Genomic DNA, 25,081 nt, shown 5'->3' on the forward strand with positions numbered 1-25,081 from the left:
TCTGTGTGGCCTGGGTAGTTCTGGGGGTGGGAAGCTCAATATGTGTGAAGATGTATGTATGTAGCTACTAATACTCAAGCTGTACACCAATCTTTGCTAGCCTGGTGCCCTCCAGAAAGGGGACTACAGCTCCCATAAGCACCAGACAGCACTTGCTCACTGGGGACTGATGGGAGTTGTAGTCCAACAACACCTGGATGACCCCCCCTCCCCCAAGCTGGCAAAGGTTACTGTACAAATGTACATGTATATAGTAAAACATGGAAGTGATGTGTATGCATATGTCAGGTAAGGGAATAAAAACATCAAAGTAACTTTCTGCATGTTTTTATATAACAGTTTGAATATCCTTTTTTATATAAAACTTTTTTTAACTTACCTTTTTTTTGGGAAGACTAAGTTGTAATATACAGTACTATTGTTTTTGAAGATTGAAAATTTGACTTTATAAACCATAACCAATACAGCATGGGAATCTTTTCCTGTAAAAATTGATAATTTAGTTTAATATCTGGGTGGGGGAATTAAAGAAATGTGGGGGGGGGGAGAGACGGGGGACACCAACATTCCTAAGTGGCAGGATTTAAGCTATACCCTAAAGGAGGTGTTTTTCCTTATTTTTTTCCTTTTTGCTGCAGAGAGACTCAATCAACAGGAAAAAAGTGTATGTTACAAAACTGCCCCAACGGGTCTATAAGTAAAGCTATATTTTATAAAAGAGTAACCAACCTTTTAATATGCTGCATATAAGTGATCAGCATTGTTGCACTTTCTCAGTAATAGTGTCCTGTAAATTGGCTTATGGTTAAGAATTTTAAAATGTTTTTAATGTACCATAGTACTTGGGCAGAATATAAGACTTACAGGTACCTCACGATTGAAACAAGAGCCTGAATATGCTGCATTTTGTTCCTTTTATTTCACTGAGCATTTTGTTTGGCTTTCATTAGTTTTAATATATTGTTAAAAGGCTACCTGGCTTTTAATTTGTATTTGTGAGATCCCCTGAAGAACTGAGAGAGTTTGTCTCTCTTCACTTAGTTAGACATTCTTACCCTTTTGCTGGTGTTAGTTCAATAGTTGTTATCAAGTCTGCCCTGCATTGTTCGGTAGAGGATGTAGTGACTTTACGAAGTAGGTTTTGAGAAAAAGGAAACTTAAGGTTGTAAAACAGACAATATATGTTCTCTCTTGGTTTGTATGCTTGCTTTATAATCACTGAACATCAAGATGGGGAGTGGTGTCGCTTGCTGCTTTCCAACTGGAAAAAAGCAATCAAGTACTTGTAATAATTATATATTGATTAAGGAATAAGCTAACAAATCAGTTAGGATAAACCTAACTGGACAGCTGAGCCACATTGCTACTCCAAAACACCCCCCACTGGAAACTGAGGGCAGGATCCAACTAACAGTTTGGCTAGCCCAAGGATTTTAGCTGTGCAGTGGAAATTGGCTGCCTCTCACCCCCTAAATCTGCTCCGGAGGGTTGAATTTGGGAATGTTCCACTGTGAGTAGATGTCGTTGTGCTAGCCAAACTGTTTAGTTGGATGCCACCCTGAGTTTGCACCCAAGTGATTTTAAGCAACATATGCCCTTTAGATCTAATTTCCTTCAGAATAACTTGGTAGTTTTAATTCCCCAAATATATTATAACACAGAGGGAGTTGTGTTTGGGAGTAGAACGCAGGGAGAGAAACTCTTGAAGGAAGCTTCAGAAGACTGTGAAATTCAACATTTATTGTCCTGTTTTTAAACTTAGGTGGTTCCTCTTTCCATGTTTGTTTTACAGCTTGCTAGTAAAATACTTTGCACTACTTATGCAATAAACTCATGACAAACTAACCTTTTACTTTTGTTTTGGTTTCTTGTGTATGTGTGTGTGTATATATATTATAAACTAATACTAAAGATTTAGTGTAGTGTTTTTTTTTATTACCTCCATACCATAAGACATGTAACAAGCTCAAAATGCTGTAAATCTTGATGAAATATGTGAATATTTTATAAAGTTATTTTGTATGGTGTCGATTTTGTTTCTGCCTCATAGTATGTCAATAAATTACTCATATTTACAAGTTCAAATGTACCATTTTCTATTATGCATGGGTTTCAAGTGCCTGGTGTAATACATTTTTTTACAGGGTGGGGATGTGGATGCACACATCCTGGGCAGTTTTATCATCCATCCTATGAAGTAAGGTAGGCTGCATGATGGTAACTGGTCCAAGGTCACATACCAAACTTCATTGCTGGGAAACAATTTGAACGTTTGTCTTTCAGACCAGTTGAGCATTCTTACTCATTCTGGTATTGTGTGCATAAGAATTTCCTTATTAGCTCAGTTTCCATGGAACCTAGGAGAAAAATGTCTGGCTATCTCTGCAATTTAATAGATGCTGTTTTGCTCACACACATCACTAGACCAAGGTGCTTTATCAAACACAGGACGTTATGGCTGTATAGTCCATAACTTCCTATGTGTGTCCTGTCTTTATAACTCCCAGGTTTGCTTCAGAGGGTAGATCTTGCAGCCAATGAATCTGGAGCAATAGTGTACCTGCTTTGTACTGCACTTGTATTTTAATCAGTATATTGTTCAAACTCTCTCCTATCATGGGGGGAGGCTGAGCTAAGCTTTGTGTCCTCTGCATGAGTACTTCTAAATGTCTAGAAAATCATTCAGGAGGGCAGCAGCTAGCCACTGAAGAATTACAGTTTTAATTCCACTGTAGAAAGGGCTCTGGTATGCCATTACCAAACCAACTGGTGGCATATAAACCTACCCATATTTTAAGAACTTCAGAGGGTTAATTGGCAGTGTAGGAGGAGAATTTGAAGGGTGGGTATAATGTAATACCAATATTGCAAACTTCTAGTCCCAATTTGACTTTTTTAAAAGCATTTGATGGTCTGGAACCACTCAAACTCCAGTGGCTTTCAGAGCACATGCAGACACCCCTGAGATAGCACCTGCCCTTGAGTAGCAGGGAAGGTTCTGCCATGTGGGTCACCAGAAGCTGGTGAAGCAAAATCTTTAGAAAGTGCTTCATTTTTATTTTATTTTTTAAAAAGTAAAGACTAAGGAAAGAATTTCTTTTCCTGTGGATCAGCTGGCTATATAAGCATTTAGTACTAAACCTTTCAAGCAATTTCAAACAAAGCATCTCTATCATTCAACAGGTTGATGGAAGCAACTACAGAGTTGGTGCAAGAGGATGGGAGGCCTAATACATAGTGTAAATGGATCAAAAATCACATTTTATTACACTCCCTGCCTTGTGTACGGCCTGGAATGCTCACCTATTATCCCACTTCAATTAAGTTTTACATCATGCAGACACATAAAACAACCTTCACTAGGCCTTTGGCCCAATCCCTGAACAGGTTCAATTTTTGAAGGAAATGCAAAGGAAAAGTGCTTATACAATAATATTCTGATTTCATTTTTATAAAACATTCATTAGAACAAGTATTCTACAAATGTTGCCACTGTTTAAAGAATAAAGTACATCTCTTACTCAAAATGGGAAAGAGCCCTGCTGTGGAAATGCTACTTCTATATTTAACATCCTTTCAAAATATACACATTAACATGAGACAGAGCAATTTTTTTCCTATTAACAATATGCATAATATCACTGCAAGTAGTAATTAAAAAACATGAAAAGAGTTTTCCCATTTGTTCCCAACTAGGCTGGACATTCTGCATTATGAAAGAAGCTAGTTTGGTTTCTATGAAGCTGATAAATGAATTGTTCCCTATTAGGTCCATTGTCACTGTGGACAGAGGAGATACAGATGTATTGGAGATACAGTATCCACAAGATAAAAATGTTTCATATGTAGTTAGTAAGTTTTTAACAAAGAGCTGTATTTTGTAGGATTAAAAATAATAATCTCTTCACAAATTCAGTCCCACACTTAGGGCTCTTGCATATATTGTAAAACAAACAATCCAGCTGTTTAATTTTCAACCAATGGAGAGATAACAGGACTTTACTTGAACACAAGTCATCTAAAAAAGTTAATGTGTGACAAGCATGTGCTGCAAAGTCATTTGTCACCCTCAAGATGCTTCTTCCTCTTCACTTTCTTCATCCTCGTCCTCTTCTGCCTCCTCGTCCTCCTCTTCTCCTCCCTCTTTTTCTCTCTCAAGCATTTTTAGATATTTGCTAGCCAAGATCTTCTTTGGCAGGATATCTGGAAGAAGGGAACCTTCATTAAATGATTACAGAAGCACTCTTACAGATGCTACAAAATAACTAAGGAAAGGTGTGGCCCACTGCAAGGTTCACAATGGAACCACATACCCAACGCAGACTTTTACATCTACAACCCCCCCCCCCCAAAAAAAAAGATTTTCACTGCTATGGTTGTCCAAGAGCACTTGGTAAATTTAAGGAGGTGACTCGTGAAGACTTAGAAACTAGCATGGGTTAAAACAGGAAATCTGTATCCTAGTCATTCTCTCTGCCCATCATCCATAACTCTAATGTTTCTCTCATTCAGCAATGGAACAATTGCTGAGATGGCTAGAGCACAAGTGGCAAAAAAACCATTTCGAATTGGACAGAACACGAGTTAGAGCAGGCATCCCCCAACTGCGGCCCTCCAGATGTTTTGGCCTACAACTCCCATGATCCCTAGCTAACAGGACCAGTGGTTAGGGCCGAAGTTTGGGGATGCCTGAGTTAGAGCTTAACATCGAGCCTACCAAGTGGTGATGGCGATGGCAAAGACTACCTTCTTCGCAGCCTCCTTTGTATCAGTGGAAAACAGTTCCAGGAGACTTTTTAAGGTGGTTTGTAGTCTTAACAGAACCACTTCACCATAGGGGACTCAAAAATCTGCAACAATTACATGACCAATAAGAGTAAAGACCTACCTGCAAGGAACTGAAATGTATCATAGTTCTCTGCTGTATGAGACAAGTCACTATAGGTTAATGATGTTTTGTTCTTTCCCTGGCCATGCTTGTAGGAATGCACGGCTAAATACTGGACAAACAGCTCCTAAGGATAAGAATATAGTATGCCAATGAGCCAGGTGTATATTATTCAGCGTACACTGTTTTATTGTAATTACATCAATCACCCTGTTGGAACCACAGAGGGTACTACAACAAGAGGAGGTATCATGGTGCAGTGGTTAGAGTGCTGGGGGGGGGGCCAGCATTCAAACCTCTCCCCAGTCATGAAGCTCACTCAGTGACCCTGGGGCAGTCAGTCACTCTCAGGGTTACTGCGAGGATAAAATTGGGAGGAGAAAAACCGTGCAGGCCCCCCTTGAAGGAAAAGTGGCACAATTGATTTCATCAATCAATAGATATCCACGATGCAATACAAAATATGTCCCATAGTAGGCTTGTCATGGGATGGGAAACTAAGCTACACTTTTTATCACCATTGTCGTTCCTACTGCTACTACATATTTAGCTATACCCTGCCTTTGCCCCCTGCCTTACAGATAAAAGTAACAGCTATAAATGCAAAAAAGCAACAATCGTTGACAATTAAAACATACATTTATAATTTATTAAAATCCTAAAAATAATTAAAACAACAACAGTATGGCATCAAATGCAGTCAGTTCCCCAAAGCCCGTTGCAACAAGAATGCCTTCAGCTGCTGGCAGAACAGCAGCAAGGAGTCAGTTTGGTTTCTCTAGGCAGGGAGTTCCAAAGTTGAGATTTGCTGTAATTGTGCTGTTTAGCTTTTCTTTCCTTCTTTTTTTAAAAGTTGTTTTGTTACTAGCATTTTATAGAAGGTGATCGTTCTAGTGCTAATTTGGTTAATTATTCTATATAATTCACGTTGTATTTGTGATGCGCAATTACTGTACGTCATTGTTGCTCGGGAGCCACTTTGCACAGAAATAGAGTAAGTTACTGAATCGAGGTCAAGGCGGAAGACGTGAAAACTCCCTTGGGAGTTCCACACAACCCTGCGAGGTAGAACTGAACCGAATACACACACACGTGTGTGCCTACTCTTTTTTTTAAAAAACCACCCCACCTTCCCAGGAGCTTGGTCTCCACAGGAGAGCTGCTGCCACCGTCGGATCCCCCTCAGAAGCGTCCTTGCCGGGGCCCTACCGTGGCCTTCGCCGTGAGGAAAATGGCGTCCGGGTTGATGCTGGACACCTCAGGAGAGCTCTTCATGATCACCCGGATGCGAGACAACGGCAGCGACACCAGACGGTTTTCTTCGCCGCCGCCGCCGCCGCCGCCGCCGCCGCCGCCGCCGCCGATTCCACTCACCCGCGACGCCATCTTCCCAGACCATCTCCCTCCCACAACCGCGCGGCCTCCGTCGGATGCGTCGCCTCTCTCCCTGGGATTTGTAGTTTTCGTCTCGGCTCTGGCTGCGGCGTCGCAAGGAGCTCGAAACTACCTGTCCCACAGTGCACGGCGGCTACGACCCCGCCTCCCTCTCTCCGAGCCCAAACGCGCTTCGAGCCGCCTCGTTGCGAAAGACTACAAGTCCCGCAAGGCGCGTCGATGACATCACTCGTCAGCGACTTTGTGCGCTACGGATACGCATTATTCCTGTGCAGAATCTCGTCAGTACTGTACATACATTTCCCCCCTGGAATCCACTCTGGGGAGAAGGCGGAGTGTAAATAAATATAGAATCATAGAATTGTAGAGTTGGAAGCCCCTCCCCCCATAGTACTAATAATAATACTTTGAAACGTCTGAAGTAACCGTCGCATGGAAACGACTGTTATTACTAATACTATTGGTCCGTCGATTTATCTCGCCCCAAAGCAACCTAAGTAGTAACAATATATTTGTGGAGCTCTTTAAGTCAGCGCTGGGGGCGGGGAGAAGCCTTCCCTTTGTAATTCGCCGGGCGACTCCAACTCCCACCAGCCCGCAACCTGCTTGGCCAACAGCCGGGCATGACGGGAGTTGTAGTCCCGTGTTTTGCAGATTCGTTACTCCACGCGGAGGGGCGAGACCGACTTTCGCGCGGGAACTCCTGCGCTTGCGTACTTCGTCTTTGCGGCGGGGCGACTGCGCAGTCAAGCCCTCCCTCCCCGCGCCGGCGAGTTCCGCTCCCTTCTGCCTGTGGAGCGGGCGCGCTGAGGAAGAGGCCGAGAGGAGGCGGAGCTATTGCGTCGCCCGGGCTGAGTGAGTGAGCCAGAGCCCCCCTCCCTTTATCGCGGTGGGGGAGGGGGGAGGGGCTGCTTTCGCCTCAGAAAATTTCGCCTTCCCCCTCTCTCACACACATATATATATTACCTCAGCTGCCCCTTCCCTTCCATGTGTCCCTTTATCGTGCACTCCTGAGGCTGTTATAATTACGAATTGTTGTTATTATTTTGTTAATGATGTTGTTATTATTTTGTTAATGACATAAAACTAATAATACTGTAATCCTTTCTTATATATACAGTACATATATATTAACGTTCATGTCCTGCTGGGGCTTACTTTCTCTCCTTCTCCGTCCCACGCCCTCTTCTCCCCGCACAGGAGGAAGAGATTATTATTTTTTTCATTGCTAGGAGGGGGGTGGTGGATTGGACAAGAAAGATGACCCCCAGGGACCCTTCCCAACTTCGCTTTCCAGTGGCTTTAGGTGCCTTCCCCACCCCACCCCTCCATAAAGAAAAACCCCAGGGTCAATGAGGGAATTTTCAGTGGGTGCAGCTTTTCCTTCTATCCTGGGTGACAAGTCAAATTTCCCTCTAGGTTAGTGTAGCACAGGCTTCCTCAAACTCTGCCCTCCAGATGTTTTTGGCCTACAACTCCCATCATCCCTAGCTAGCAGGGCCAGTGGTCAGGGATGATGGGAATTGTAGTCTCAAAACATCTGGAGGGTCGAGGTTGAGGAAGCCTGGTTTAGAGCAAGGTTTCCCCAAACTTGGGTCCCCAGCTGTTTTCGGACCACAACTCCCATCATCCCTAGCTAGATAGGACCAGTGGTCAGGGATGATGGGAGCTGTAGTCTGAAAGCAGCTGGGGAAATCCTGGACTCAGGTGTCTCCTCTAACCACTTTTCTCCTTGCTGCAGACTGGACACAGTATTATTATTATTATTATTATTATTATTATTATTATTAATAATACTCCATCCATCTGGCTGGGTTGCCATTTATTTAAGAAGTTCCCTTATTTAAGATATTCCCAGTTACTGTATAGGGCTCCCAAAATTTCCCCCAGCAATTTCTTAACCCTTGTGGGTGCTCCTGGCTTTCTTTTTAAAATAAATAAATAAATATTTTTATTAACATTTTCATTACAAAGGTATGCACAATGTCTCTTTTTTCAAGTTACATTTTCCATAGGTCAGTTTCATTTGTTGAAACATTAGGGTTACATTAGGAAGAAAAGGGGGGGGAGGTGGAGGAGGGAAAGGCGAGTGGGGGTGCGGGCGGGAGGCGATGTTTCTAATTTGCTTAATGTATGTGTGGGGTTTTGTGTCAGCGTTGTTTGTGCGGGTTTTCTTTGCGTTCCTTTGGTGGTGAGAGAAGTTGGGGTTGGCCTAGGTGCGGTTGCTTGTTTGTGATTGGCTGTGGTGAACTTTTTTTCATGTGTGAGTGGGGTGGGTGGGTGTTTTTGAATCAGGTTAGCCATATTGATTCATATGCTGTTGGTGGGTTCTTGTCGTCTTGTTGGGCTATGTATGTGATAAAGGGGAGCCATACCGGAGTGAAGGTATCTTCTTCTACATATTTGTCCCCATGTCAGATTCAGTTTGTTGGTTAATTTTTCTAGTAGGGCTCTTTCCCATACTATTTCATAGAATCATAGAGTTGGAAGAGACCACAAGGGCCATCCAGTCCAACCCCCTGCCAAGCAGGAAACACCATCAAAGCATTCTTGACATATGGCTGTCAAGCCTCTGCTTAAAGACCTCCAAAGAAGGTTCCACTGTCGAACAGCTCTTACTGTCAGGAAGTTCTTCCTAATGTTTAGGTAGAATCTTCTTTCTTGTAGTTTGAATCCATTGCTCCGTGTCCACTTCTCTGGAGCAGCAGAAAACAACCTTTCTCCCTCCTCTATATGACATCCTTTTATATATTTGAACATGGCTATCATATCACCCCTTAACCTTCTCTTTTCCAAGCTAAACATACCCAGCTCCCTAAGCCGTTCCTCATAAGGCATTGTTTCCAAGCCTTTGACCGTTTTGGTTGCCCTCTTCTGGACACGTTCCAGCTTGTCAGTATCCTTCTTGAACTGTGGTGCCCAGAACTGGACACAGTACTCCAGGTGAGGTCTGACCAGAGCAGAATACAGTGGTACTATTACTTCCCTTGATCTAGATGCTATACTCCTATTGATGCAGCCCAGAATTGCATTGGCTTTTTTAGCTGCTGCATCACACTGTTGACTCATGTCAAGGTTGTGGTCTACCAAGACTCCTAGATCCTTTTCACATGTACTGCTCTCAAGCCAGGTGTCTCCCATCCTGTATTTGTGCCTTTCATTTTTTTTTGCCCAAGTGTAGTACTTTACATTTCTCCTTGTTAAAATTCATCTTGTTTGCTTTGGCCCAGTTGTCTAATCTGTTAAGGTCATTTTGAAGTGTGATTCTGTCCTCTGGGGTATTAGCCACCCCTCCCAATTTGGTGCCATCTGCAAACTTGCTCAGGATGCCCTCAAGCCCATCATCCAAGTCATTGATGAAGATGTTGAATAAGACTGGGACCAAGACAGAACCCTGTGGCACCCCACTAGTCACTTCTCTCCAGGATGAAGAGGAGCCATTGATGAGTACCCTTTGGGTTCACTCAGTCAGCCAGTTACAAATCCACTGAATGGTAGCATTGTCTAGCCCACATTTTACCACCTTCTTTACAAGAATATCATGGGGCACCTTGTCAAATGCCTTGCTGAAATCAAGATAGGCTACATCCACAGCGTTCCCTTCATCTACTAGGCTTGTAATTCTGTCAAAAAATGAGATCAGATTAGTCTGACATGACTTATTTTTCAGAAACCCATGCTGACTTTTAGTGATCACAGAGTTTCTTTCTAGGTGCTCACAGACTCTTTGCTTAATGATCTGCTCTAGAATCTTTCCTGGTATTATGTCAGGCTGACTGGGCGGTAATTGTTTGGGTCCTCTCTTTTCCCCTTTTTGAAAATAGGGACAACATTTGCCCTCCTCCAGTCTGCTGGGACTTCGCCTGTTCTCCAGGAATTCTCAAAGATTATGCCAGTGGTTCTGAAATCAGCTCTGCCAGTTCTTTTAATACTCTTGGATGTAGTTCATCTGGCCCTGGAGACTTGAATACATCTAAATTAGCCAAGTATTCTTGTATTACCTCCTTACTTATTATGGGCTGTGTTTCCCCTGCTGAATCATCTGCTCCATATTCTTCAGGTTGGGCATTGTTTTCTTTTTTGGAGAAGACTGAGGCAAAGAAGGTATTGAGGAGTTCTGCCCTTTCTCTGTCCCCTGTTCACATTTCACCATCTGTTTGCTACCATCGGTCCATGCTTATACTTGACAGGTCTCTCCATTGTCTGGCTATGATGTTTCTCTGCTCCTGGCTTTCTATGTATATAGAACATTCTATGTCTTTCTACATCTGAACATTCTTACAAGCAGCAAAGCATACTGTGAGAAATTTAAGTTTGGGAGCCAGTGTGGTGTAGTGGTTTGCGTGTTGAACTAGGACCTGTGAGAGCAGGGTTCAAATCCCCACTCAGTTCAAATCCTGCCTCTCAATCTAACCTATCTCAGGGCTACTGTGGGGATTAAATGAGGACAGGGGAGAAACATTTATGTCACCTTGAGCTTTTTGGTGGGATATAAATGAATAAATAAAGATTAACACACCGTGATGTGTGATAGCCAGCTTAGGGTCTGATAACTTGCTTAATAAAGCTGAAATTGACAATGAATTTGAAGAAGAGAGCTAATCCTTAATCTATTTGTAACTTCTAAAATGATGGGTACTCCTGCAACAATCTAACAGGAAATTGTTTGTTTGTTTGTTTCATTAGTATACGGGTGATGCAAAAATGAGTGTCCCTGACTACATGCAGTGTGCAGAAGACCATCAAACTCTACTAGTTGTGGTCCAGCCAGTTGGGATTGTCCCTGAAGAGAGCTTTTTTAAGATCTACAAGCGGATTTCAACCGTGAGTCAGATCAATGTACGCGACTCTCAGCGCATCCTTTACATTCGCTATAGACATCATTACCCACCGGAGAACAATGAATGGGGGGATTTTCAAACGCACCGCAAAGTGGTGGGGCTCATAACCATCACAGACTGTTCTTCTGCAAAGGACTGGCCTCAGACCTTTGAAAAATTCCACCTTCAGAAGGAAATATATGGCTCCACACTTTATGATTCTCGGCTATTTGTCTTCGGGCTTCAAGGAGAAATTGCAGAGCAACCTCGTACAGATGTGGCATTTTATCCTAGTTATGATGAATGTGAAAACGTAGAAAAGAGGATAGAAGACTTCATTGAATCTCTCTTCATTGTATTAGAATCCAAACGTCTTGACAGAGCCACAGATAAGTCTGGAGATAAGATCCCACTTCTCTGTGTTCCTTTTGAAAAAAAGGATTTTGTAGGCCTGGATACAGATAGTAGGTAAGTACCTTCACAAAATACAGATCTAAAATTTATGTCTCTTGTCTGGCCAGCTGCACTGTTCAAAATTTAAAAACAATGAGTAACAAGGTGCTATTGTTAACTGACACTTGTCAGCATTCTTGATAAACTTGTTTCTGATGTAGATGTAGGCCTGGAAAAAAAACAGACGGAAAATTCTGAGGAAAAAATATCCACCATGGGCAATTTTTTTTGGGGGGGGAAAGCAATAATAATAATAATAATAATAATAATAATAATAACATAAAAACTCCTGTTACCCCCTTCCCCAAGTTTATATGGCTGAAATATTTTTAAAGACAAAACTTTGTTCAAATGAAGATTTTATGTAAGATAGTTTACAGCATTTGAGTATGGCTATTCCTTGTGGGTATACACAGGAATGCTATAGATTATCATCTAACACTGTACTTTCACAACACTCAGATCCAAAATGCATTTCTGCACCTAGAGAGTGCTGCCATCTGCATGTGAGAGAGCACACAGGGCATTCATTTTCTTGTGAATTGCTGCTTGCTCTCTTTGGATGACATTTCATTCAGTTTAGTGAAACTAGAAGTACAGTATGCATCTCCTGTCCTACTGGTCTGGTCCCTCCTTTGTGGTTGAGCTTTTCACTTTCCCTCTCAAATGACTGATACACTCTCCCTGCTACAGAAGTAACAGTTTAATTATGTGCATGTGTACTTCGAGTAGAATCCACTCTGTTTAATGGAACTCATCCCCAAGAAAGTGAACATGAAATTGCAGCGCAGCCTCGGACATTCATACTGTTGAGGCTGCAGTCCTAGGTATATTTACCTGGGAGTAAGCTATGTTAGCATATTCAGTTCTGTCCACTGCCCAGCTGCACGTGAGACAGGATGTTTGGATGTGTGACTGCTGTACTTTCCCACACAGGAGTACGGATGTAACCTGATCTCCTGTCATGTGATGTTCTTTGTTCTGTCTTACTTTCACTTCCGACTGAGTGAGAGTGATGGCGTTTACACTTAACCAGCACTCCCTAATAAACGTAGTTAATAGCTACAATTGTTTGCTGTCTTCTTTACTGAAGCCAGTGGTAAGAGAAAGAATATAGGGCTTGACATCCCGATATTCTAACAAGCTCTAGTGTTTTTTATTGTAAACGTGAAAAAGATTGTTCCATTTTGACTCATTTTGATGGGTATGATGAAAGTACAAAACCAGAGGTGTAGGAGTCTGCCTTGCAGGTGGGCTATGACTCTGAAAGACTCTACTTCCAATAGTTTTATTTCATTTATGATCTTGAAGTATTTTGTTTAAGTGCCCTATGGCTGTTCCCTTCACACAAAACCATTATGAAAGTGTTAATCTTTTAATTTGTTCAGTCAAAACAGATGTTGTCAATGACATATCCAGGATATTGTGGAATGAGAGAACACTCAAATACTAATGAGTGGTAACTCTAGTTGGTGGTCTCTCTGATCAGTCTCTAGTCCTAGTGAACTTGAGTCACATTGACACTATGCAGCAAAAGTTAAATATATCTTTACGTTAAAGTTCACATCCCAGTCCTATGATGTTTTACTCAGAGGTAAGTCCCACTGATTTAGGGAGCAGTCTTATACCCAAGCTGGTGTAAGTTAAGCCAGCTGAGCAAACTTAGGATCCAGTTTCACCTCTCTGATCCTGCCCCCATCACAACCCCAGAGCACTCCTTTTTCAGGACTTATGCCAGCTTACGATCCATCAGGTTTATCTCAGGCAGCAGGGTCTTGGCTGAGCTGAGAGTGAGTTTGCATAGCCCAGCTGGAGATCTTAACCCACTTGTCCTGGCAGATCTTGCTATAGGATTGCCCCCTTAATGGTTAGGTCTCACCCCCCTTTGTTGCAACTTCTTCTAGCCCTGGCTTCCACTTCACCTTCCTTGTTTCTATCAAGAATATTGTTTTCTTTGATGAAGTTTTTTGTGTAATATTTCACCTGCTTTGTTAGATAATATTTGTGTTTGGTTTGCTATAGTTCTCATCACTTTTCTGGGAGATCTCAGTGCAAATTAATTTTGATAATCTAAGTCAAAGTGCTCATATATTGAGTTGTTCTGATTTACCCAGGAAGTAACTTTAACATTCTATGCTATCCCAAATTGTTCACTCTTTGAATATGGCCTAAGGCAGGGATGGTCAACATAGTGTCCTTCAGATATTGTTTTTCCAGCAACCTTGACCATTCTGGCCTTGCTGACTGTGACTGATTGTAGTTGGAGTCCGGCAACATATGAAGGGTACCACACAGGCTACTCCTGGACACCTATGTTATTCCTGGACAGAAGTGAGGGGCAGATGGGGCTTGTCAACCTGAGAAGGTAGTCCATTTAGGAGAAGGAAAGCTTTGATGCTAAATCTCTGCTGCCTTATGGGATATTTTCAAGATAAGAAAGGGATAAGGAGTAAACCCTAAGGCTAAGGTGTAAACAATCCCTAGACAGTTGGATGGTGCCTTGTATGCCTCCTTCTGGCAACTGCTGCTGGTGCCAGATGTATTGCATTGCTTACCTTCAGACCACATCAGTGAGATGGAGGGGGTGTGTGACTTGTTGTCTGGGTAGCCCAAGACCTCCATGCACACCGCCTAGGCTTGCGCCCCATGGTGGTCACTTCAGTGCCTTAATGTAGCAGTTTGATTTCACCCCCCCGGAAGGACACTCCATTGTCTCTCAAGACAGATGGATGTCAACAACAACCAACAGACACCTACGCCAGACACCTATGATACACTTAGAAGACACATGTAGATTTATGTACCAGTCTCTAAAAAGCACAGGCTTGCAAAGAAAAAGCAGAGGAAAGGAGAACATGTATTTTGAAAGGTGCTTTGTTTTAGCTCAGCATTTGAAAGCCAGATTAATCTCTATAAACATGCAGTGGTTGATTAAGGTATCACATGTTGCAGAAATAGCTTATGTGTATTTCTAGCAGGCACATTCTTTTTATTTTCACTAGAATGTTAATAATAATATAGTAGGTACATACAGAAATAATACTGCGGGCACCCACAAATAATAGTCTGTTTTCTAATTTCAGGATTCCCCAATAAATGTGAATGATGATTTCCTCCTCCCCCCCAAAAAAGTAATTTTTTGTGGCTGTTACATGCAATTGTTTCTTAAAGTTAGAAAAAAATGTGTATTTCAGATTTTTAGGTGGTAGTATCTCATTTTAGACCATAGCAGAGAGGTGACTGCAGGTGTTTGAAATAATTTTTGTAAGTAATGTAGGAAATTGCCTGTAGTAGATTGACATCATTAGATGTACTTGAAAATGTTGTACACACAAGTGAGCATATTACCTTCATGAATTGCAGTTCGTCATGCATGAGGTTCACATCAGATACGTAGCTGCCTCATTTATTCTGCAATTCAGATTGATATGATTATAGTGGTAGTTATTTGTATTGTGCTTCATTGGTAACAGATTACCAATTTCTTTCTTTTTACATGGGTACATGCTATGGCAAGACCCTTAATGGTGTTGACATAACTGCAGGACAGTCTTTGAGTGTATGTTAAAAAAAGAATAGATGCTTAACTTTTGTGGAGTGTTGGAACGAAGGGTGCAATCCTAATACCACTTGCCTGGTAGTTTGCTCCATTGAATTCAATGGGACTTACTTCAGATTGGACATGGTTCAGATGCAGTATTCTTCCTCCTCCCTTCAGAATACTGGAACCAGTGTTGCTTTAAATGCTTAAGTCATTTAAATTGGAGCTTAGAATTCTGGGCTGTAAAATGTAAAGAAAAGAACCAGTTAAATATACTCATTTTCAACACTATCTGTTCTCTGTGCCTCTTTTGATTCAATAACATTTCTTCTTCTTCTTCTTCTTCTTCTTCTTCTTCTTCTTCTTCTTCTTCTTCTTCTTCTTCTTCTTCTTCTTCTTCTTCTTCTTCTTGTTTAGTCATTTAGTCGTGTCCGACTCTTTGTGACCCCATGGACCATAAGCACGCCATTTCTTACCATTGGGTAACAACCTGATTCTGCCTAGCCAGCTTCTACGCAGTTAACTCTTATTCAGCAATTGTCATTTCTTGTCCATTTAAAATCAATGATGAGAGTCTTAACAAAAGACTGTAAGTAATGGAATCCATCAAATTTAGTCACACTTGGGGTAGACCCACTAAAGGCATTGGACAGCAATTTAGGGAAGCAGTCCTATGCACAAGAAGGCAGCATGAAGCAAGCCAGTGTAAATTAAGCTGGCGTTAAGTTACATCAGATCAGCTCTTCCTTAGCCAGGCAGAAGGGAAACGAGTATTGAAAATAGTGTTCTCTGCTGAGTTGCCAGGTCACATGACTGAGCTGAACAGACTCCAGCTTGAGTTCCCCCTACTCTGGTCCCACCCCATCTATGCCCCCAAAACACCCTGTTTGAGGGGCTTATACCAACTTCTACTCAGCTGGTGGTTGAGCTTGGATGAGTAAATTACACAAGTGCATCTTTGGCTGAGCTGGGGCAGGGTACTTAACACTGGCTGAGTCTGGCTGAACTTCAGAGCCTCTTCATCCTATGGGGCTCATCCTGGCAGATCTTGCCATAGGATCACCCCCTAAGTCATGTTCATCAATTTACGAGGGTCTACGAGGGTCTATGCGGGTGGCGCTGTGGTTTAAACCACAGAGCCTAGGGCTTGCCAATCAGAAGGTCGGCGGTGTGAATCCCCGCGACAGGGTGAGCTCCTGTTGCTCGGTCCCAGCTCCTGCCCACCTAGCAGTATGAAAGCACGTCAAAGTGCAAGTAGATAAATAGGTACCACTACAGCGGGAAGGTAAACGGTGTTTCCGTATGCTGCTCTGGTTTGCCAGAAGCGCCTTTGTCATGCTGGCCACGTGGCCTGGAAGCTGTATGTGGGCTCCCTCGGCCAATAATGCGAGATGAGCTTAGTTGGATACAACCCAATATTGTTTGTGAAGCACGTTTGTGGTTAGAGATGTAAAATTTCCAGAAATTTTGAAGCTCAACCCCCCCCCCGTTTTTTTTCCGGGGAAAAAAAGGAATTTTTTGGAAAAATGGGACGGGGGGAGCTACATTAGCACTTCTTTTTTCTTTTCCAGATTGAAAATCATTCTGTCACTTTAGAAACATAAAATATAACTATGGAAAGTTTTAATGGGCATAAAATTATCACAACTAGCATATTAAAAATATAGTGTGTCCAAACAATTATCACAAACAGAATTTACTTTTAAAATAATATTTATTTGTATTTGTAACAAATGGAGCAACAATCTCCTGAACTGTTTACTTTTTTATGTGGAACCAAAAAAACAACAACACAAAAAACTGCACAAAACAATTTAAAAAAATCCAGAAGTAACAATTATTCATATTTCCTCTCCACAGTATTTAAAAAAAACAGTCTTCTCTACCCTTTCACATGTCAACTTATTTCTTGATTTAGTGTGAGTTTTTCCAAACATAGACCAGATTCTTTCACATGCTGCAGAAGATGGAACAGAACCAATGCATACCACACACATGCAAAAACAAAACTGAAACCTTTTTCTTTTCTGGTGACAACAGCACCTCCTAAAGGAAGAAATGTATCTTGTTCTTGCATTGGAGAGATGAGTTTGTAACCTAGACCTTGCTTGTCCTCACAGAAATTAGAATAATCTGATACCCTACATATTTTTAAAAATGATTTATAAAATATTTGAACCCCTTATCTTAAAATATTTTATTCATCATGTTAAAATAAAACATTCCATACTCTATTTTTTTATTTTTCCAATTTTTGGGGGAAAAACAAAAAAGGCCAGGGGGGGAAAAAACGGGGAAAAACGGTTTTTCCTAATTTTTCCGTGTTTTTTTTCCGGGCCTTCACATCTCTATTTGTGGTTGTTTGAGAAATTTCAGCTCAGGTCTCCTTTTTCTCCTCTATTCCAGACCTGTCTTCCCTACAAGTGGTATTAAAACATTTTTTAAAAATATTGTCCACAACTGGAAGAATTGTGAAACTAGTTCTGTGAGCTCAAGGGGACTTTAAGCTCTTTATGCATGGACACACAAATAAGTCTTCCTGTGAACTGAACTGCTTTTGAAACTAAGGAGAGTTTTAAAAACAGGTTGTGGTATGACTAGGGGAAGAGCTATTCTTAGTATAGATCAGGAATCCCCAAACTGCGGCCCTCCAGATGTTTTGGCCTACAACTCCCATGATCCCTAGCTAACAGGACCAGTGGTCAGGGAAGATGGGAATTGTAGTCCAAAACATCTGGAGGGCTGAAGTTTGGGGATGCCTGGTATAGATTCTGCTGCAACTGGCAAACCTGTCTTGTCAGTCTAAGCAGGTTTTGGGATCCAACTGCTGTTCATGGTGCTGAAGTAGTGATTAGCCAGACAACTTATGTTAGTGTATGACAACACCTGCCTTTTGTTGATATTGGAGATCCATTTGTACTGGAAAGGTTTGCACTGTATTAATTGAGTGTAATCAGAGCTGCTGATCCATGCAGGGTTGTCTAACCAAAATTAAATTATCCAGGAAGAGATTAAATTAATTACTCTTAAGCTACAATCCTATACATACCTGCAGTAAGTCCCATTGAACTCCACTGAACTTACTTGTGAGTAAACAGCCATAAGATTGCACTGTTAAAAACTTCTGTGTGATGAAGCAAAGAAGGGGTTTCCTAACTCATTCACACATCCAATATTTGGTAGGTCACTGAGTAAAGAGTTATACAAAGTATCAATTGTTTATTAAACTTGGTGGCCGTCATTAACTGGTTAGCTTTCAGTTCCCTGAAGGTGAGATGTCTTGTGTTTTTAGACCAAAAAAGGCCTGTTTATATGAGAGCTTATACAGTATCCAGAATGTGTGAGTTGACAAATCTTTTTTTAAAAAGCTTTTGGTATCGTAGGTGGATTTGGAGCAACTGATACATCGCTTCTTAAGCTGCAAACTGAAAGCCAGGAACACACTCATCTCCCACAGAACACAGTTTAACACAAAATTAATTACAGTGTCAGGTTGTTGAATTGTAGCTAACATTTTTGATACAGTATTTGCTACTTCTTAGCATTTTGGTGAAATGGTACACTGATTCAAATGCAGTCATGTGTGCAACATTTTGTTTTTTAACTCAAAATGCACCATCCACCTGTAAACATGTTGATGAAGATCCATTATTTTACAGTTGCTTTGCTCTTCTAATCTGTAATTCTAATGTGCTTTCTAAACATCTCTTTATTAAGTAATTGGTGTGGTTTCCTTCACTTCTTCTGTGTATACATGGCTATTTTATTTCTAATTACTGTCTGTGTTTCTAATTTTTGTTTTGTTCCTTCCTTGTTTCTTTTCTCTCTCTCTCTCTCGTACTGCCCTGTGAGTGTGTTTTTGGGTCTCAAAAGGTAGGCTTTTGATCACGTTGTATTTTTAAAAATAGCTAGTTTTTGTGTGCTGCCTTCTTCCTTTGCATCTGTTGCATACTATAGTGTTGCTTTTTGTGTTTTTATTTAACACAGCAATTGACTGTTGCTGCCTGGACTCTTACTGGAGTTTATCTTTTTGGCATTTTGGTCAAGTCTTTTTGAAAGTGCTGAGATTTTTCTAAGTTGCCTTCTTGAGATAGAGGGGAGGAGGGAGTAAGTAAGGAGAACTGTTTAAAACAATTATTTCTTTTGGTAGCTCCAGACACCCAGAGCTTGCAGGGTTTGTGTTTGGTTTGGTTTGATTTAGGATTTTTTCACCATCTAAAACTCTACAGCTATTATAATGCTCTTGCATATTCAGTTTCAAGACTGAATAGGTCCTCAGCCATGAAACTTGTTTCTGACTTTCAAAAGCTATCAACAATTGTAGCCAAGCATGCCATCTTAACTTGATTTTTTTTTGGGGGGGGGGAATAGTTCTTGTAACATTTAACATGAAAATATTCATTTTGCATGATTTTCTTTTGCTTGAGAAATTTGAAAGAGATGATAATCTATAATGACTTGTATTGTCATTTAGGAGTAAACAAAACTGATAACTGTAAATCCAAAAGTACAGTGGCAGCAGTCTGATGTATTTAGTGTATTTTAATTGGGGTGCATTCATAAATTTCCCAGTGTACACAACATCATTTGATTGCAGCTCCTTTTAAATTGCTCACTGAATGGGCTGATGGATGCAGAACCCACTGTGGTCATAACCAAGGGTACAGTGAGTGGAGTCTTGTGAATATGTTAGTATAAACTGATTTTTGTTTATAAAAAAACCTTTCCTTTTTGACATTTATGGCACTGAAGCACATAAAAATGCAAGTGGGTAGCAGGGGGGTGATATGTTCTCCCTGACAATCACTTGCAGTGATTAGACTGATCACATTAAAAATATCTGGGTTGTTCAGTTTGCACCTTCTTCAAATGTGGGATTAGGCTTCCAGTTCAGTTGTGGTCTGACCTTAGAGTACTGTAAATTGTAGTAGTGCACTACCACTTTTTTTTCTTGCTTAATGTTAATGTAAGGGTCAGAGGAGAGAAAAAAGAAAGAGGGGCAGAAGAAACAATGTTAAGGAATACTCATGAAACTTCATACTTAGTCAAATCGTGTCCAGAAGAGGGCAACCAAAATGGTCAAAGGCCTGGAAACGATGCCTTATGAGGAATGGCTTAGGGAGCTGGGTATGTTTAGCCTGGAGAAGAGAAGGTTAAGGGGTGATATGATAGCCATGTTCAAATATATAAAAGGATGTCATATAGAGGAGGGAGAATGGTTGTTTTCTGCTGCTCCAGAGAAGCGGACACGGAAAAATGGATACAAACTACAAGAAAGAAGATTCCACCTAAACATTAGGAAGAACTTCCTGACAGTAAGAGCTGTTCAACAGTGGAATTTGCTGCCAAGGAGTGTGGTGGAGTCTCCTTCTTTGGAGGTCTTTAAGCAGAGGCTTGACAGGCATATGTCAAGAATGCTTTGATGGTGTTTCCTGCTTGGCAGGGGGTTGGACTGGATGGCCCTTGTGGTCTCTTCCAACTCTATGATTCTATGAAATCATTGTATTGTCTACTCTCTGGCAGTAGAGCTCCAAGGATATTTCACAACGCTCCTGCCTGATCTAATTTAACTGGAGATGTTGGAGATTTGAACCAAAGTTGTTTGGATATATCCTATCCCTGCCCTAAAGCTAATCCCTGCAAAGGATCAACCTTCTTTTCTGCTTCATAAGGAGGAACCCATCAAGAGTTGGCACTTTCCAGAATACCATAACATTTGGCTTCTAGCTCTGCTACACAAGCCATAAGAGCATGGGCAGATATATTTTCAAAAATGAATTATGTGTTGCAGGTTGTGGCTGATGGTGGGCCCTATGCCTATAAAGGCTAAAGATAACTGCCTTGCACTATGGCAAGTTTTGTTAGATATATTTGCCATACCTGTGCAGCACTGAACTGTATAATAAGCTGGTGGCCAGAGCTAGATTGCATGCTTTGCAATGCAGAATTAATATTATATAAAATCTTTCTTGAACCTATTGAAACCCAGGCTATAGATAGTGGAAGTCTTGTCAGTCACTCTTCAATTGCTAACAACATCATGGCAAAATTCTTCCATGAGACTCTGTTGTTCCACATCCTTGGCTAACAAGGGGGAAAAGGACGATACATTCTTGTCTGCATTGTTTTCTGATTAAAAGTTTCATATCCAAAGTGTGGTTTCCCTACATGGGTTATATGTTGTTAACTCTTTGGCCCTGGGTGCATTTAATTGCCAAGACACATTCCTTGCGTTTGTAAAGGTGTCAAAGGCTTCCTCTTCCAGTCATCCGGAGGTCACCTAGAGCACTGTTCTAACTAACTCTGGTCATTCATCCATAAACATGAGCAATAATAGCAAGTGTTTATTGTTGTTACTGTTTTTAATGATGATTCTGCATCCCTGCTTAACAATAACTTTTCACAAGGGGCATATTTTGTATTCAGCAAGTGCTAAAGAGCCGGTAACGTTGACTTTCCTTGCTGACTTTTATTCATGTGGTCCAAGACCCAGGCAAAGGGCCCTTCCATAGAGATAAAAGCAGGAGGTGCTCTGTCTGTATGTCCCCTATCTAGCTGAAGTGGGTTGGGGAGAATGCCAGGACAGAGAACGTTGCTGCTCACATTGGAAAGGAGGTAGGTTGCTCCAGCCTATAAATTACATGCTTATAAATGAAATGGTGCTCAGACCATTTTGTAAAGAGCAAAGCAGCTTCTGCAGGGGGCGGGGTGTAGAGGAGTTTAGAGTAGTCTTCCGTGACAAGACTTCCACAGAACTAGAGCCACTACAAAAAATAAAATAAAACAAAAGTATAGCTTAGTAATATTATTATCAAATGCTACTGGCTGTTTTCTGTTTTTATTGTACCTATGGGAATTTGATATTACAAATATTGCAGGGGCATCAACTTTCTTTCTTATAATAGCTAAATGTTAAAATGTGGTTATTTAGGTACAGGCAGCAATATGTGGCAATAAAATTTTCTTGAATGTTTTAATAGCACTATTTTTCCTAAATGCACTGAAACTCTTCTTTAAAAGTTTGTTTTTTATTACTTCTTATTCGTATCTCATAAAATGTATACAGTTTAGCTAATACTTTTCTTTATGCTGTATTTACTAGTGTTTTGTCTTAAAACACAAGCATACATCTTTTCAAACATCACTGCCGTGCAGGGCATATGAAATGGTCCTTTAATTAGTCAAAAATCTTCTACTGAGATTTGGACTTGAGTTATAGAAAAAACTGTTTTATATGCACAAAACTTAATGGGTCTTGAAGTAAAAAAAAAAAGCATAGTTTCATTACTGTTCTGTATGCATCAGTTTCTAAATATTCTGTAGAGGCATTTGTTGAAGAAATTCTACTTTATTGGCTATGGGAACAATCATGTGCACAAAAACTGTCATAAAGCAAGCTGGTATATGTTAAGTTGGCATAAAGTTATACCAGATCCAAACCCCATTAGCAGCTGGACTACTGCTGCAGCTCTGCCTATGCCTGGCAGAGGAAAAACAAGTCTTTAAAATAGTATTTTACTCTTGCTTGCCAGGCCACATGACCAAGCTGAATGGTTTTACGATCCAGCCTAAATCCCCACTGTCTGGTCTCGCCCCTGCCATGCTCCCATAGTGTCTGTGTGGGTTTTTTTTTTTGGGGGGGGGACTTCCATTGGTTTTGATTCTTCATTGAGAGAATTTCTTTTAATGAAATTACTTCCTTGTTGCTATCTATTAATACTTTTGAATCTTCAGAGAGATTGAGTTTCAAATATCTTGCCATTCTGAAATTCCACGTTCTTCACATATACTGTAATATAGTCTTGCAGTTCCTCTCAAGCTGTGGAGCTAAGTTAATGCATAAAAAGTTTTGCTTTTGCTTTGCTCAGTTTATAACCTGATAGGACCATGAATCATAAACAATTTCATTTCACTAATGTAAAAAATAATTAAGCAACTAGTGTCATCTGTCTGTATCAAAAAATTCCATAACTATTAAATCACACTTAGAGGTTGCAGTGCAAAAGCCCATGAGTGGCTTTTGTGGAATCTCTGCCATAGATGTGCAGTTTTAATTTAGCGAAAGTTCTTCATTGATCTTGGAAATTCTATCTGAAAGCCTCTTTGAATTTGCTTAATCAGTGCTCAGCTGCCTCACCCTAGCAGAACAGCTTCGCTAGCCAAGCATTTCCGTGATGTCAGGTCAGCTAGTAGCATAAAAAAAGAATGGGACAGACATGGAGGAGAGTGAAGAGGTCAGAGGATAAGGAGAGGCATGTACGTTCTTTGGGTGATGGTTGCCAACACTCAAGATTGCTTGCACTGATACAACTATTGCTAGTGTTGCATATACAGAATGTGGTTTTGCTTCCAAACATGTGATTTATTATTATTATTATTATTATTATTATTATTATTATGGCTATCTTTGTTTTTATTTAGCCTTTTACATCAAGTACATTGGTGGCTGAAACAGGTCTGTCTGCTCATTGGTGAGCAGAAACGGCTATTTATTTCATCAGCTTTTATATCTCACGGTTGTATCCTGAAGTCGAGGAGCACAGGGTGGCTAAAGATCTGTACATGATGGGTCAATTGATAGAGAAATGTTAAAGCAAATAAATCTAATGCTTTCTGGTATACTGAGGTCAACGAAGCTAATCGATCTCTGTATATTTTGTGTTCTAGACATTATAAGAAGCGATGCCAGGGTCGTATGCGGAAGCATGTCGGTGACCTATGTCTGCAAGCCGGGATGTTGCAAGATTCCCTCGTTCACTACCACATGGCAGTGGAACTTCTCCGTTCTGTGAATGACTTTTTGTGGCTTGGAGGTGGGCAAAATGAGTAACAAAACGTAACTGTTTTTAGAAAGCTTTCTTGACCCAGGTTGCAATCTGATTAAATTATATTTGGAGCAGCTCCATTGAGATCAGTGGATATATGATTTATATCCACTTTCTGCCTTTACTTGATACAACTTAGATGGAAATTAATTCATGTTTTAAGTCTTGGTAATGAAACAGAAGTGACCTTAACATCCATAATAAATTGTGATCCACAGGGCTGGGTACGGTAGTGCACACCAAGGGAACTGTTGCAGGGAATGGCAGGTTTACCTCCTAGTTGTTCATCACTTGTAGTTCTGCTTCATTGTTTTGAGTGTACAGCAGGGGTTGCCAACCCTTTTCGACCAGTGGGCACATTTCAGATTTGAGAGAGTGATGTGGGCAGCGGTCACAAAACACCCTTTGGGGTCATGAATTTTGGAATAGGAGATTATGACATATTGCATTCAAATTCAATCTCTAGCCTTGCTTTCTATGCATTACATGTATTTTGGAGAGAAACTTGATAGCATGTGAGGCTGTGAGTGATATTTGGGTCATTTCTGTATGCAGAATGGATGGTAACATTGGAATCTTTACTTGGTATTTCACACACCTTGCCTATGAAAGGAATGGTGTATTTTAAGGCTGCTTTGGCAGTGCTTTGAGATGACGACAACAACAACAACAAATTTTATTATTTATACCCCACCCATCTGGGTTTCTATTGGCCTGGGCCAGCCTCAGCACCTGCTTATATTTCTTGTACAATTGAAATCACATGAGTGGGCTTGTGAAATTGCTGCCACTTAAAATACTGTTTTTAATCTGTAGCTGCTCTTGAAGGATTATGTTCAGCCTCAGTTATCTATCATTATCCTGGAGGCACAGGTGGTAAAGTTGGTGCAAGAAGAGCACAAGGAAGTTCACTTCCTGCAGAGGCAGGCAACAGGCACAGACCAGGTAAGCAATATATTTGCTTTTTCTTGGAGGATTTTCTCCCTAGTATGTTTGGCAATTGAGTATTTGGCAGGCTCTGGTATTTCGCCTAGGCATTAACAACCATCATGATGGCATGATGGGAGTTGTCGTTCACTGCCATTAGTTAGGGCTGTGGGTTGACCACTCCTGATGTAAACAGACAATGCTAAGCTAAGTGTGGTGTAGTGTAGTGGTT

General features: G+C 40.9%; 2 protein-coding genes across 3 annotated transcripts in view; one reads left to right on the forward strand and one right to left on the reverse strand.

Annotated features, from left to right (window-relative positions):
* Positions 1-574: 574 nt before the first annotated feature.
* On the reverse strand, positions 575-6,289 carry CHRAC1 (chromatin accessibility complex subunit 1). Its single transcript, XM_035125352.2, has 3 exons — positions 6,098-6,289; positions 4,889-5,015; positions 575-4,203 (listed from the first exon to the last, which is right to left on the reverse strand). Exons 1-3 carry the CDS (start codon positions 6,272-6,274, stop codon positions 4,070-4,072), a joined length of 438 nt encoding a protein of 145 aa, XP_034981243.2. The 5' UTR covers positions 6,275-6,289; the 3' UTR covers positions 575-4,069.
* Positions 6,290-7,014: 725 nt separating this feature from the next.
* Positions 7,015-25,081, forward strand: part of TRAPPC9 (trafficking protein particle complex subunit 9) — a 247,185-nt gene continuing 229,118 nt past the window's right edge. For both annotated transcript variants that reach the window (XR_009557981.1, XM_060277575.1), the window contains exons 1-4: positions 7,015-7,138; positions 10,970-11,571; positions 23,765-23,910; positions 24,739-24,867. Coding sequence is in view for 1 of the 2 variants with exons in the window: in XM_060277575.1 (XP_060133558.1) it covers positions 10,988-11,571; positions 23,765-23,910; positions 24,739-24,867 (859 nt within the window). In the remaining variant the exon portion in view is untranslated. The remainder of the gene's footprint in view (positions 7,139-10,969; positions 11,572-23,764; positions 23,911-24,738; positions 24,868-25,081) is intronic.

The sequence above is a fragment of the Zootoca vivipara genome, chromosome 8, assembly GCF_963506605.1.
Source record: "Zootoca vivipara chromosome 8, rZooViv1.1, whole genome shotgun sequence".
NCBI lineage: Eukaryota > Metazoa > Chordata > Lepidosauria > Squamata > Lacertidae > Zootoca > Zootoca vivipara.